General features: G+C 63.9%; 4 protein-coding genes across 4 annotated transcripts in view; 3 read left to right on the top strand and 1 right to left on the bottom strand.

The window, feature by feature from the left end:
• Positions 1-2,680: 2,680 nt before the first annotated feature.
• Positions 2,681-4,708, top strand: PFL1_00446 (uncharacterized protein; the record flags this gene model as incomplete). The annotated part of the gene is made up of 1 exon (XM_007877941.1): positions 2,681-4,708. The coding sequence occupies one exon, from the start codon at positions 2,681-2,683 to the stop codon at positions 4,706-4,708; it is 2,028 nt and encodes a 675-aa protein (XP_007876132.1).
• Positions 4,709-5,535: 827 nt separating this feature from the next.
• On the bottom strand, positions 5,536-8,130 carry PFL1_00445 (uncharacterized protein; the record flags this gene model as incomplete). Its single annotated transcript, XM_007877940.1, has 1 exon — positions 5,536-8,130. One exon carries the CDS (start codon positions 8,128-8,130, stop codon positions 5,536-5,538), a length of 2,595 nt encoding a protein of 864 aa, XP_007876131.1.
• Positions 8,131-9,779: 1,649 nt separating this feature from the next.
• PFL1_00444 (uncharacterized protein) lies at positions 9,780-11,997 on the top strand (the record flags this gene model as incomplete). The annotated part of the gene is made up of 3 exons (XM_007877939.1): positions 9,780-10,713; positions 10,802-11,287; positions 11,384-11,997. 3 exons carry the CDS (start codon positions 9,780-9,782, stop codon positions 11,995-11,997), a joined length of 2,034 nt encoding a protein of 677 aa, XP_007876130.1.
• Positions 11,998-13,908: 1,911 nt separating this feature from the next.
• PFL1_00443 (uncharacterized protein) overlaps positions 13,909-14,510 on the top strand; it is a gene marked incomplete at both ends in the record, with an annotated part of 1,115 nt that continues 513 nt past the window's right edge. Inside the window, 2 exons of the mRNA XM_007877938.1 lie at positions 13,909-13,939; positions 14,043-14,332. Coding sequence (XP_007876129.1) covers positions 13,909-13,939; positions 14,043-14,332 — 321 coding nt within the window. The remainder of the gene's footprint in view (positions 13,940-14,042; positions 14,333-14,510) is intronic.

The following is a 14,510-nucleotide window of genomic DNA, read 5'->3' as shown; positions in this document are numbered from 1 at the left end:
CCCAGGCGCTGCATCGGCGGTTGTGGTTTTGCCGGCACGCACCGGATTCTCGGGACCCGCGCGAGATGGGCTGGTCAGGGTCTGCTGCGCGCCCGGCCGCTGCGCCGAGAACGTCTGGCGCCGCACGGGTCCGGCGCCACGCACGTACGGCCGATCCCGGACTTCTGCGGTTTTCTATTTTGCGCTTCGCACCCGCCACCCGCCACCGGCGCTGCCGGCGCTGTCGGCCGCCTCTCGTCCGCTCCTTGGCGGCAGGACTGAGCAGGCACGTAGTGTACGGTGACTTCACCAGCGGGCCGAGCTCGTTCGACAGGCAGGAGGTCAGGCCAAGGCATGCCGAGGCAATCCGCTGAGTAACCTTGATTGGCGTGTCGCCCAACGTTTTTGTTCTGTCGCACGCCGGCATCTTTCTCGCTTGCGAAGGCCACCGAGCGTCGACCTGCTTTGCTTGCTTTGCTGGCTTCGACGGCGCGAGGTGGCTTGGCCCATGAGGGTGGCGTGCAGGAGAGTTTTTCTCCTAGCCTTTCCGCCTCCTCGTGCTTGCTCGACGTTGTGGTCGGCCGGGAATTCGACGATGCGTATGCTGCCCTCGACACACCCGTGTGAAAGCTAGGCCAGCCAAATACCTGGTACCGGTAGAGAGAGTACAGGGTTGGGTGGCGGTGACATCTCTCTGATCTACGCCGGCCGACGCTTCTGACCACGTTGAGGGGTCAGGCTGGCCTTGCGACCCACGTAGCCGCGCTCGTAGGCAAACTGCCGCGTCTGCCGCTCGCTCGGAGACAGCGTACGCCTGCAGCCAGTCTCCTGACCACTTGGCGGTAGGTGTCCCACGGAACGGCGGGCAGAAACAGCAACTACTCTCCGGTACGTACTCTGTGAATTGCTCGTGCACGATACCGAAGGGATAGGTGGCCCGCCGTGACCCGTGCCGGTTACCCTGGTCGGAGAGGCAAAAAAAAAAGAGGGCGCAGCTTTGGCCCGTCGCTCCTTGCAGCCGCGAGCAACGCGCGCACAGCCTGGCGCAGACACACGGAGGCAAAGCATGAGCCGTCGAGGGCAAGCTACGTGGAGCTTGCCCGCCGTGCTTGTCTGCCTGCCTGCCTGCCTGCCTGCTTGCGACGACATCATGCCGAGGGCTCCCGAGCCGCTCTATTGCTTCGCGATGAAGTCACAAAAGCGCGGATGGGTCCCTAGCACGGCAGTGTCTCTTCCATGGTACCGAAAGGCTACGAGAAAGCCAGCGAGGCCTCCTGACGCCACAGTGAAGAAATGAAACAAGAATCATGGCGGTGGGGCAGAGTCCCGCAGCCAGCGCGCCGTCCGAAGTCAGTGTCTGACTTCTCTCCCTGGCCCGAGGAGCGTGCGTGTCACGGCCGCTGCTGCCGCTAACCACGCTGAGTCCCGGCGGAGTTAAGCGTTGCGGGCTGACTGCGCAGCGAGGAGGCGAGCTGGGGAGTCGCGCGCGAGCGGCGGTTGCACCTTGCCAGCCAGGCCTGCCAGGCGTTTTTGGATGTGACGACGAGCTGAGGAGGGACCTCGCATGCATATGGGAAGCTGCTTGGGAAACTCTTCTGGACGGCGCGCGGATTGCCCTCTAAGCTCGAGGCTGCCGGAATGGCCCTGGCTTGCTACCGGCAAGTTACCGGTACCCAGAGAGTACCGCAGTAGGTGCCCATTCTCGGGTTTGGCCCTCCGCCTCGCTTGGCAGCCGGGATGCGAAAAGAAAGAGGCAAGAAAAAACACACGGACGCAGCGGCCGAGAGTCGAGCGTGGGCGCGACGAAGTAGGGCCACAACAGAGACCGGGGCTGCATTTGGCTTGGGGCTGGCGAGGACCCTCGAATTTGCACACACTGGCCAGGTGGCTCTTTGGCCGCAAAGGGAGCGAAGACCTACCTGTACGACGTTGTACGCGCGGCAGAGTAGCCCGGGCAAAAGGGTGGCAGACCCTGCCTTTGCACATCCGGCACTGGGGCAGAGAGGACAGGCAGGGTAGCGTGAAGTGCCTGGCGTGGCAACGCCACCCTAGCCTACCGGCCTGGCCTGCCCGCCATCCACCGGCACCCTGGGGTCAACCCACCGTCCGGCTGCGGGTGCCGCCACTCTGTGGGCGAACCGTCCGTCCGTCTTGGCTCCGCTTGCCTCCGCCCCGCGCCCTTCGCCCCGCGCCTCGGCCGCACCCCTCGGTATACATACCTCCCGTCGCTACTTAGTGTGCGACGCTTTGAGTCAGCCTTGCACGCATCCTTCCCTTCACCCCCGCCAGCCTCTGTCCCACCATTTCATCAAACCCATCGACGCTATCGACGTCACGTAGCAGCTTCTTTCCCTACTCATCCAAAGGATCCCACTCAATCCGACCGACCCCCTTGCCCCATCCCCCCCACCGACGGCAGCGTCTCCCAGAGGGCCGCTCTTAACCCCTCGTCTCTCCGTCAAACAAAGGACTCCATTCAGTCCGCCTCCTTCCACGTCGACTGCCCAGCCAGCCACCACCCTCTTCCCCGCAGCTCCACTCAGTTTCTCGGACACTTCCTGCTTGCCATTCACCTAACCGCCGCCGCCGCATCGATCCCTGCTCTCCATCGACGTCACGCTACGCCACCCGCGATAACCCATCGACGGCCAAGCACCGCCACCTCACCGCTGTGTACGCTCGCATCTTCCCTACCACCGCCATGGACTCCACCACCTTGCAATCGTCCTGGAACGGCTTCAACGCCTTTGACCCCGACCTCGACAGGGCCATCTCCTCGCTGCTGCAGGACAGCAATGAGCCTACTCCCTCCAACGCGCTCCCATCCTGGTGCACCTCGGCCCCATTTTCAGACCAGCTCGACGGGCTGCCCTACCACAACGGCGTCAACGGCGATGCTGCCTTCGACAGCACCCAGCAGGGTACCAACAAGGCGCCCTTCGTCTGGTCCAACAACCCCGACAGCGGCATGGCCAGTTACCTCACCTCTCAGATCTTCGGTTCAGGCCCCGGCATGGCCACACCGACAAACGCCGAGAGCCTAAAGGGAGACATGGGCGCCCTGCTGGGTCAGCAGTCCCCTCCAGACGCCTCGGCCGGGAACAAGGCGGTCCCCATCGAAGAGATCATGGACCTCGACGACTTTGCCAAGGATGTCGCGGCGACGCCACATCTCAGTCCGACCAGCATGGCGTCCATGTCTCCGCTCGACGCCAACTTTGACCCTCGGTCCTTTGGCGACAAGCGCGACCCCTTGACGCAGTACCACAGCAGCGTCGCCGCTGGTCACGCCCGGCACTTGTCCGAGCTTGTCGATCCCGGTCACCTCCTCGGCTCCGGCCACCGCAACGCCAAGACGCTGGCCAGCAGCCTCAGCCACGCCGTCCTCCCACTCGCATCCCGTCCGCGGCAAAATACCGTGTCTGGCATGACGCTCCAGCAGCGCAGGCGGATGAGCCTCTTGGCACAACGCTCGGTAGCCGACACGACGACGGCGCGGAAGCGACAGATGAGTGCCCCCGGCTCCTGCTTGCAAGGCATCATCACCTCGCCCGAGTTCGAGAAGGTCAAGCTGCAGCAGGGTCCGCTGCCAAGCGCCGTCGCCGCGTCCGTGGCCGACCCACACCCCGAGCCCACGATCCCCGCCACCCTCGATGTGCAAGACAGCTGGGAAGACGTGGTCCTGACCAACTCGCACGACCTCGTCTTTGTGCTGTCGCTCAAGGGCACCGTCCTGTACATTTCTCCGTCGGTCGAGCGCATCCTCGGCTTCCTCCAAGAGGAGATTATCGGCCGGGCCCTGATTGATTTCTGCCACCCGGCAGACATCGGGCCCTTCTCACGAGAGCTCAAGGAGTCCACCACCGTTCCGGCCGGTGAAGAGGACAGCGGCAGCGAGGGCGCCCCGCCCAAGGCCAGCCCAAAGGTCAACCTCATCATGCGGATGAACGTCAAGGGTGGCGGCTACAACCTCATCGAGGCGACCGGGAGTCTGTCGGTCGACCCGCCCAAGCATCGCAAGGTGGTCGTGTGCTCCGGACGACCGCATCCAATCCCCATGCTCCCCTGGGAGCACGTTCGCGTCGACCTGCTAGACCCTCGCCCCTCGGCCTGGCTCAAGCTCAGCCACAACGGCATCTTCCTCGGCTGCACTGGCCCAGTCAGCAGGGTCCTCGGCGTCGAGGACGTCAATTTGGTCGGCCGCCACATCCGTGATCTCCCGATGGTGGCGAGCTCCACCGAGCTGCTCGAAGCCCTGCGCTGTGGTCGCACCATCTCGGTCCAGGACTGGATCGAAGGCGCTCAGGAGCAGCGGTCTGCAGTCAAGCTGACCGTCTACCCGTGGACCTCGAACGGACGCTCCAACAATGTCGCCTTTGTCCACGTGCAGCAAAGAGATGCCGCGGACGCGAGTGTCAGCCAGGTCCCCTCGAAGCGCAAGGCGTCGCCGTCCTCGAACGAGGTAGACAACTCGTGCCTCGACAACGACAACGGCGCCGGCGGGCTGACCGGCAGCTTCGCCACGGTCGGCGGCGGCACCACACGCTTCATGTCGCAGGGCGACGCGGCATCGACCGTCTTCTCCGAGCTCACCGGCTACCACAATGGCTCGTGGCTCGTGGAGATGCAGAAGCTGCAGAACGCCAACAAGCGCCTGCGCAACGAGCTCCAGGCGCTCAACAAGCGATCCGCCCACCGCAGCTCCCTCGGTGCGCGCATCAATGCCTGACGCCATCGCCAGGTTGTACCCCACCCCAGGGTCTGATGCTATCCCGTCACGCATCAACCACCCTCCTCCACTACCATCTCAAACGCGCGTCGTGCCTTGACGGACACTTATTCACCTTGGGTTCTCTCGTCGATCATCTTACCCGCTCCTTTCTCCCATGTAGCATCATTCCCTTCTCTCTGTTTGCCGCGCGGTCGGACTCGGATCCCTCTCTCTCCCAAAAGTGGGTCGACGCATACCCGTCGCCCCTCGTTACCCTCGTCATCGCTTTTTGTACTTGTACCCGTATCTGGCCCATCTCTACCCACTTGGTCTCAACTCGATATACCTTTTGCCTCCATCCTCTCTCCGCGTGCTGGCCTCGAGCGTTTCTCCCGGATATCCGTTCACGACGCGCACGCGCAGGGACGGGGCGGCCTGCCTTCACGAGCAGGGCCAAGGAAAGGAAAAACGCTACCGGACACGTCGCTGCGCCACGTCGTTGCCGACTTCGCGCGGAGCAACACACGAGACGAAGACAAGACACACCACAAGGCAGCGGATGGGGGTTGACTTTGCTACGCAGATCTGTATTGCTGTGTGTGTGGATGCTGTCCGGTTTGTTCCGCCAGGGAAGTAGAGTAGAAGAAGGGAAAGAAGGAAAAAAAGGATTGTGTAGATGGTCCCGTTGCAGGACCGAGAACAGAATCGCAGGGAGCGGAGAAAAGGGAGGGTCGGCAAACCTGTCGAGGTTTTATGAGTTGGTCTATCTAGAATCGATCCAGGAACGTCCATTGCAACGAATGTGGGGATCCTTCGGAGGAGGAACATCAGTCTCGGGAATCAGTCTAGTGGTGCTTGTGCGCGGCGACAAACTCCTTCATGGCGTCGCCGGCAAACTTGTTGGCGGCGTTGAGGAGCGGTGCAAAGTCGGTGGAGCGCTTGGCGTGCTTGGCGCCGCTGCCGTGCTGGTTGGCGAAAGACTGGAAGACCTGGGAGGCGTACTGGGCCGAGGCCTGGACGAGCGGCTTGTAGTCGAGCGTGGGCATGTCGCGGCGCTGCGCCGACGAACCCTCCTTGGCGGCGGCGGCGGCGTAGCCCGAGTCGACCAGGTCGCGGAACGCATCCCAGACGGGCGAAAAGTCGGGTCCCTCGTCGGTGCTGCGCTTGTGCGACGCCGCGGAAGCCGTCTTGGAGCCGAACTGCTGGTTGCCAATGTCGCGCAGCGCCTCCCACACCGGCTTGAAGTCGGCACGGCGGGCGAGGTACTCGCTCTGGCTCTCGCCGTCGCGGCGGGACAGGACGCCGTTGAGCAGGTTGTTGGCCACTGCTACGTTGAGGCCGCCATCGTTGCCCGTGGCCGCGCTGTTGCCAGAACCCTCGGCGCTTTGGAAGCCGGGCAGGTTGGGAGTGTAGCCCGTACCGGCGCGACGCGAAAAGACGCCGTTGAGCACGTTGTCAAGCGCGGCAACGTTGAGGCCGCCGTCGTTTCCGTCGGCGGCCGAGTTGAACGAGCCCTCGGCGCTGCCGCCACCGCCTCCTCGGCGGGAAAAGACGCCGTTGAGGAGGTTGTCGACGGCAGCAACGTTCAGGCCGCCATCGTTGCCACTAGCGGCCGAGTTGAAGGATCCTTCGGCATCAGTGGATCCGCCTCCGCGGCGAGACAGGAGGCCGTTGAGCAGATTGTTGAGCACGGCAATGTTGAGGCCGCCGTCGTTGCCGCTGGCGGCGCTATTGCCGGAGCCCTCGGCGTCGAGGCCTCGGCGCGAGAACCTGCCGCCCAGCAGGCCGTTGAGGATGTTGTTGAGCAGGCTGACGTTGAGGCCACCAGAGTTGTTGCTGGCGCTGCAGTTGCCGCTGCCGTCGTTGCCATCGTCGTCGGTGGCAGCGGGCGTGGCGGCCTGCCTCTTCTCGTGCTCGGAGATATACATCCGCCTGACGTGCTCCTGGCTGACGCCGGAGAGGTCACGGCGACCGAAGCTTTTGAACAGGCCGTTGAGGAGGTCATCGAGCAGGCTCACGTTGAGACCCCCGCTGTTGCCGCTCGCGGTACAGTTGTCGCTGCCATCGCCGGTGGTGTTGGCGCGCTTGACCTTGGCCATGCCGAGGTCGAGTCCATCGGCCTTGAACAGGGAACGGGCCTGGACCTGGCTAAGCCTGGCCGCTTTGCGAGCGGCATCGGAGGCGTCGTTGCCCGTGGCGTAGGCAGCGCTAGCGCCAGAGGTGTCGGCGCTGGAATCGGCGGACGACGTGTCCGAGCCCGAGTTGTAGGCGTCGATGATGCGGCTCAGCACGCTGTCCGACGAGGCGGGGGCCGAGGACGACGCGTCGCCCGACGTCGAGTTGGCCGCCGAGGACGAATCGGAGAAGCTGGCGATGAAGGCGGGCAGCTGCGTCATCAGCATCTGCACCATGGGCATGATGGCAGAGAGGATGTCGGCATCGCGTTCGCCGAGCGCCTGCATGCTGCTTCGGCGCAGGAGGAGATCGCGCCTCCCGTAGCCGGGGCAGCCGGGGCGGTACTGGCCGTCGTTGGGAGTGGGGGGAGGGCAGAACGAAGGCGGGAACGGAGGGCGGGCGGGAGGACCGGGGGGCTTGGGGTGGTTGTCGCGCGACTCGGGGAGGAGCGTGTTGAGGAGCGTGTCGAGCACCTCGCGGAGGGCATTGAGCAGGCCCAACACGCCCTCCTGCTGACGCTTGGCGAGGTCGCGCTTGTCCTTGGAGGCGTGCTTGGACGAAGAGGCCTTCTCGTCGTCGGGGTGCCTCAGATCGTCGACAATCTTGGTGATGCTGGATCCGTTACGGATCTCGGAGCCAATCTTGTGCATCGTCTTGACAAAGGCGGTGGGCTCCTTGACAGTCGAGACGGCCGAGGTGGCGTTGGCCAGCGTCGAGTTGGACAGCAGGCTCTCGGTCGAGTTGGCCGCGGCGCTCGAAGTCGAGTTGGCGCTGTGTGAGGCGGCGCCGGTCAGGTTGGCGCAGGTGGGGTCCTCGTTGCCAAAGAGCGAATCGAGGATGCAGGTGATCTGCTGGATGGCCTGGTCGACTGCAGCGGTGTCGGGGACCTGGCGCTTGAGGAAAGGCTTGGCGGTGCCGAGCAGGGTCATGATCAGGTTGCTGAGCGCCTTGATCAGCTCGTCGAGGAGGCCTCGCCTGTGGAGGTCGTGGACGAGGGCCTGCTCGCGCTTGGCGTGGTCGAGGTGGGCATAGTGATCGTCGATCTTCCTCCGAAGGTTGGAGATCTTGGCGATGCCCCGGGCAACCACCGGAGCGCTGCTGGTGGAGGGGGCAAAGCCTCGAGCGGCGATGTCGGTGACTGGGACGGTGCCGGCGACGGCTCGGCTGGCGAGGTCGCGGACGTCGGAGCGGCGAGAGGCGGGAGCCGCGTTGACGGCGACGGCCGAGATGGCGAGGGTGAGGGAGAGGGCCTGGTGGATCTGCATCGTGGTGGCTCGAGGTGGGTTTGGCGAGGGGCAGTGAGCTAGAGGGCCGAGGTAGAACGGATGTCTAGTGACTTGCGCGGTGAGGTTGGGTTTGCCTGAAACACCAAGAGAATGAGGACGGAGAGCAGAGTGGCCTTTCCAGAACGTTCACGAGCGACAGCTGAAGCGGGTGACTGATGAGAGTGCGAGGAGTCGAGACGTAGATAGACCGTGAGTGACCGCCAGGGTACTCGAGATTTGCCAGAAAGGGTTGGTGAAGGTGAAAGGTGAAAGGAGAACGGAAGGAACAAGACGAGGACAGACAGCAGAGCAGCAGAGGTAGCAAAGGAAGAGGACTTGGGGGAAAGAAGAAGAGAAGGGAGGCCATGTTGGGCGGCCAGGACGGCGAGCGTCTTATACCCTCCTCGTCGGCTGGCCGAGGCTGGAAAGGTGCGCGCTGAAGTGCTGCTTTCCGGGGCGGGCAAAGCGTGTTCCCCTGCCAGTCCTTCGATCTGCGGCAATCAGGAACCGAATTGGACGAGGCGAGCAGGAATCGTAGATGGGTCGACCAACCCTGCCCTTGCGAGTCTGCCTTGTGCGATGTCACCGGTATGCTGCTCTGCGCGGAGCCATGTCGGGCGAATGACGAGCTGCTGCACGGTCGCGATGGGGGATCTTGGTGCGCGTCCCGGCGTCTGTGGTGCGGACAAGAGGCCGACGGCGATGCCCTGATGGCCTTCGCATTCAGATAGAAGTTGGAGTGGCTGACTCATGTGCCAAGCGCTGAACGCTGGCCGAGGTTCTAGGACGGCGTCCGTAGGGCATCGGAGAGCCACTTGTCGGAGAGCGAGCGAGGATCCGTGTGGTGGCGATGAGGGCGCGATGCCAGGTGGAAGTTGAGGTGGACCAGGTGGGCTCCTAACGAGCTGCCTGCGAGACATGTCAGCCGGTGTCTCGAACGGGCAGTCGGCGGAGAGCGCCGCCAAGCATCGTTATGCAGGTTGTATGTCCAGGCAGCAAAGCGATATGACACGATGAGAGAGGCAAGAGGGAAAGAAGTGGCAGGCGACGGTGATGCGCGCGGCGGATGTCGGGTCGATGGCCATCGGTGAGATGCGGGCTGCAGGTGTCGAGCAGTGCGGCGTGCCCAGACGTCTCACCCGGCTTTGGATGCAACAAACAGAAAGCGAGGGTGCTTGCCCTCCGGCTGCCGATGTCTGCACGACGTCGATGGCGGGAGGTAGGTCGATGCTGAGTCCCTTTTGCACCGTGAAGTGAGGTGGCGCGCGGGTTGGTTGGTCGGTCGGGGGGTTCACTGAGCAGCCGTTAGCGCACAGAGCCTCAGCCGCGCCGCTCCGTCGCCTTTGTGGTTGCCCGATTTCCGCTCTGATTTTCTGGAGGCTTTTTTGGGCTTTTTGCCCTCTCCTCTGCTCCTCTTTAATTTGAGCCCTGTGCGTAACCTCCACAACCAAGGTGGCAGCTGACGGCTCGGTGCGCCCTTTTTGCGCGCACAGAAGGGTTGGCCCTCTGTTGGGCGGCCTCTTCTCGCATCCCTCTCCAACTACCCTCGCCCTTCCTCCCCTTCCTGCTCGCACTCGAGGTGCTTGCCCGGCCTCGACATCGCGCAGTCTCTTCTGGAAGCAGCAGCCGCCACAACCATTGTCGCCAGCATGATCAGCTCCGTGGCTGCTCGGAGCGCGACCCACCGGCTGGCCCAGCCTCGACTCGTCGGCCAGCCCTTCCGCCTCGCGCCGCCATCCCACGCCGCTCAAACCTGCCAGAAGCGGCACCATCACAACCAACAGCTCGCCAGGACGGCTCGCTTGGCAGCATGCCATTTGCCTGCATGGCTAGTTTCCTCGTCCAATCGGCCATCAAACCTCCACCGCACTGGCCCGCCCCTGGCCAGTGGCTTCTCCACCACGTCGCCGCCGAGAAGCTCTCAAGACCAGGCCCCATTGAAACCATACTACGTGACCACGCCCATCTTCTACGTCAATGCGGACCCGCACATCGGCCACCTCCACTCCTGCCTCGTGGCAGACGTCCTGGCGCGCTGGCACAACCTTCGCAGGGCTGGTTACTCCCAGTTGGACCACCAGGGCCTGCCTCTCCCGGAATCAAGCATCGAGTCGCGGATAGCCGCTGCTCCGCCCGGGCGATCCGTACTGAGCACGGGCACCGACGAGCATGGCCTCAAGATCCAAAAAGTGGCCGAGGCGCTCGGTCAGGATCCCAAGCAGGTCTGCGACCGGGTCAGCGGCCGCTTCAAGGAACTGGCAGACGCCGGCAACGTCGACTACCACCGCTTCATCCGCACCACGGAGCCCTCACACGTCGACGCCGTGAGCCACCTCTGGAGACTGCTGAAGAGCAAGGACCTCATCTACAAGGGGTCGCACGAGGGCTGGTACGCCGTATCGGACGAAGCCTTCTACCCTGATACGCAGGTCCGCGAGGTGGTCGACGAAAAGACGGGAGAGCGACACATGGAGTCCATCGAGACCGGCGCAAGGGTCGAGTGGAGCTCAGAGGAGAACTACAAGTTCCGCTTGTCGGCCTTCCAGGACGATCTCGTCAGGTGGCTCGAGACAGACCCAAACGGTGAGGATCGCTCAGAGCCACGATGCACCGCCGTGGACGTGGACCGGGCGGGGCTGACCAGCCGAGTGCCTTCTTCCTCTTCCACCAGCGATCCAACCCGCTCGGCGCCACAGCGAAGTCCTCAACGAGATCAGAACGGGCCTCACCGACCTGTCCATTTCCCGACCGAGCTCCCGCCTGAGCTGGGGCATCCCCGTCCCAGGTGATCCGGAACACTCCATCTACGTCTGGGTCGACGCGTTGACCAACTACCTCACCGTCACGGGCTATCCGTGGTCAGAGCCGCCCAGCGACGAACGGCCATCGTGCCCGCGCGCTTGGCCTGCCGACGTCCACGTCGTGGGCAAGGACATTATCCGCTTCCACGCCATCTACTGGCCCGCCTTCCTCCTCGGCGCCGGCCTCCCCCTGCCCAAGACGATTCTGGCCCACTCGCACTGGACGATGAACAAGTCCAAGATGTCCAAGTCGAGAGGCAACGTGGCCAACCCGTTCGATGCCATCAAGCTGTTTGGCCTGGACGCCATCCGCTTCTTCCTGATGCGCGTCGGCGGAAACTTTGCCACCGATTCTGGTAAGTGCAGATGGTCGCGTCGCTGCATTCCACCAGCTCGAGTCGTCGATTCCAACCCACCGAGATCTGATCCTTCGCCCGGTCCACCACCCCTAGACTACTCGCCGGCGGTGCTTCTCGAGTTCCACCGCAAATACCTCCAGGGTCAGCTGGGAAACCTAGCCTCTCGCATCAGCGCGCCAAAGATCCACGCAAGACTCGCACGTTTCACCAAGGCGGGATCCTCTGAGGTTGAGCGGCTACCAGAAGACCAAGTTTCTGCTCTGCTGGACCAAGAGACGCGGACGATGGTCCAGGCGCTCGAACAGGCCCTGACCGAGCTGCCTTCCAAGGTCGACGACATGATGGCGCGATTCGAGTTTTCAAAAGCGCTCGAGGCCATCCTCGAGGGCACCATCGGGCAGACTAATGAGCTGCTGCAGCGCATGGAGCCTTGGTCGGCCAGCGTGCCGGAGGAGGTGGTGCTGGAGGCGGTGGTGCTCGTGTCGGAGAGCCTGCGCATCTGCGGTACGCTGCTGCGGCCGTTTATGCCGAACAAGATGGACGAGCTGCTCGACGTGTTGCAGGTCGACGCGAACCGACGCCAACGGTGGGCGGACCTCGTCGCCGTGGACGGACCGGGTCGGCTGAGGGCGTCCATCCAGGTTCGGCCCGCAGATGCTCCCAAGGTCAAGCCGCTCTTTCCTCGCCTCGAGGTGGACGCCGCATGACCCGGGACGTGGCCGCACGACGGCCTCCAACGGAAGGAGCCACGAGGGCCGCCCGGTTCGGCCCGAAGGTTTCGTGTTTGCTGCTCGATCGAGAAAGTCATTCTCGATATCGCTGCCGGCGCCGCCGTCGCCGCCATTGTTGGCGCCGCCACCACCACCATATTTCGGCCATGCGTCCTGCATTGTGGAATCCTTTTTCGACGCCGGAGCGAGCTGCCCGGCTCGCGAATCCCGAGCAGATGCCCGCGGGTGCTTGCTGGGATCGAAGCGCCTGCCTGGCAGTTGCGTGTGTGCGCACGCTGGACGTTCTCTCAGGATGCAGAATGCAGAAGACCCCCAACGCAGCGGAATGGCTGTCGGAGTCGAGGTGCTCTGAGACGCGGGGCCCGATATGCGTGGCAGCTGTGCGGCGACGGGCCTGCTGGCCTGGGAGCTGCCCTGTCTGCCCGCCTGGCACCGGATGCCGAGCGAAGCCAAGGACGACGGACGAGAGAGCAGGCGGGGCCTCGGTCGACTCGCACGCACGCGGCCCGGCGACGCCTGCCTTGCCAGCGAGCTTCAGGCCTGGCCTGCCTGCCTGCCTGCCTGTTGAGGCATGCGTGCGTGGCGTGCGTGTCCCGTGTCGGTCGGCCTCGTCCCTCGTGCCTGCTTGCTTGCTTGCTTCTGCGCTGCTGGCTGCTGCTTCTCTACACCCTGCCGGCCTGATGCTGGTGCTTCTACTCTCTAACTCTTTCCCAGCTGCCAGACCGGCCTGCCTGCCTGTCGCCTGTCCGTGGTGCCTGACAGCAGAATTAGGCGCCTGACTCCTGAAAAGTCCAAGCAAGGCCGGATTTTCCAATTTGAGCTCTGCAGCGAGACCACGAGACAAAAGCTAAGATACGTAGAGAGGCAGGCCAGGCCAGGCAGGGTACGGTGGAAGCAAGCCAAGAAGGCAGGTGTCGGGCCAGGCGCCCCCCCACGCCTTGCTTCTCTCTGCTCGAACACCGGCAGCAGGCCACCGTGGACTGGACACCGGTGCGCCCTTTCTTTGGCACCACACCACATGAGCCAGCCTGCCTCCTGCCCTCTTCCCACCCGATCCCTAACCTTCGCTTCGCTCCCGCGGTCTCGGTCACGAGCACCACGCCAGATAGAGGCTCTTCCGCTTTTCTTCTTCCTACGACGGGCAACGCCGCTGCAGCTGCCGCCACCACCACCATCACCATCACCATCACCGACGTCCGCCGCCGGCCACTGGCCCCGCCTGCTCCGTTTCTTCTTCAGCCCCGCGCGGCCTCTTTGCCGGCGAAACGCTGCACCGGCTCCTCTCGCATAAGTCCGACCTGCCTTGCCTAGTCACTGGCCTCGACGACACGACAACCGTGTCAACGGATCCGGCACCGCCTTAGCCTCACCACTACCACCCGTTGCCAACAGCACCCCTCTCAGAGAGTCGCAAGCGTAGCAACCAGCCACCTCGTGCAGTACTTGGACCTCGCTTGTTCCCGTCCGGTCTCTTGAAGTTCCCGGCCCACACCGTCCAACCCCGCCAGGCAGCCGGTCTACTGCATGGCTTCCCTCGGTTTGCGAACGGCTTCCTTCAGCATCTACGACGACATTGCTGAGCCTCAACGTCCTCTCACAAGCCGCAGTCTGTACCGCCATCCCGGCCGCCGCCGCCTCGATACCATCGCATTCAAAGACAGCATCCAGAATCGAACTCCTTGTCCAAGCGCTCATTCTGCGCATCCACCAACCGCGAAGCCGGCCATCCGATCGCATCTTAGCTCTCTGATCAATCTAGACGGCGGCGCACCCACATTGCCTCGCCGATCCTCGTAGGAGACCTCGGTGTAGGACCGGTCCATAAGAGGTCGCATCTCGAGCGAGGAAGGGGGGATCCAGCAGGAGCTAGTGACTTCCTCCGCCAAAATGAAAGAGGCGAGAGTCGTCATCATGGGTGGTGAGTAGAAGGCGTCGCTCACGGATCTGGTCACCCGTCGTCGCGACCGAGACCTTCCCCCAGCTGATTCCATGGCCCACCCCTTCTCTTTTGACGTGATTAGGGGGCGGCGTGGGCAAGTCTGCCCTGACGGTGCAGTTCGTGCGCAACGTCTTCGTCAGCACGTACGACCCGACCATCGAGGACACGTATCGCAAGATGCTCAGCATCGACGGCCAACAGTGCCTCGTCGAGATCCTCGATACAGCCGGCACAGAGCAGTTCATGGCGCTCAAGGAGCTCTACATCAAGAGCGGCCAGGGGTTCGTGCTCGTCTTTTCGCTGACGCACCTGGCCAGTGTCAACGAGCTAGGTCCGTTGCGAGAGCAGATTGTACGCATCAAGGATGCCAAGGTGAGCCCTACGATGCTTTGGTCGAGACCGAAGCAGTCACCGCCTTTTCCGCTGGCGTGCTGATGGACGTCTCGCTCGCCCCCCCCCCCCGCNCNCGCTCNCGCCCGCNCGCGCNCGCGCGCGCGCNCGCGCGCGCGCGTCCGCGCGCGCGCGCGCGACGCGTCGCGCGCGACGTACC

This window comes from Pseudozyma flocculosa (assembly GCF_000417875.1).
Source record: "Pseudozyma flocculosa PF-1 unplaced genomic scaffold scaffold00001, whole genome shotgun sequence".
Classification (NCBI taxonomy): domain Eukaryota; kingdom Fungi; phylum Basidiomycota; class Ustilaginomycetes; order Ustilaginales; family Ustilaginaceae; genus Pseudozyma; species Pseudozyma flocculosa.
This window is presented reverse-complemented; position numbering and strand designations above follow the sequence as displayed.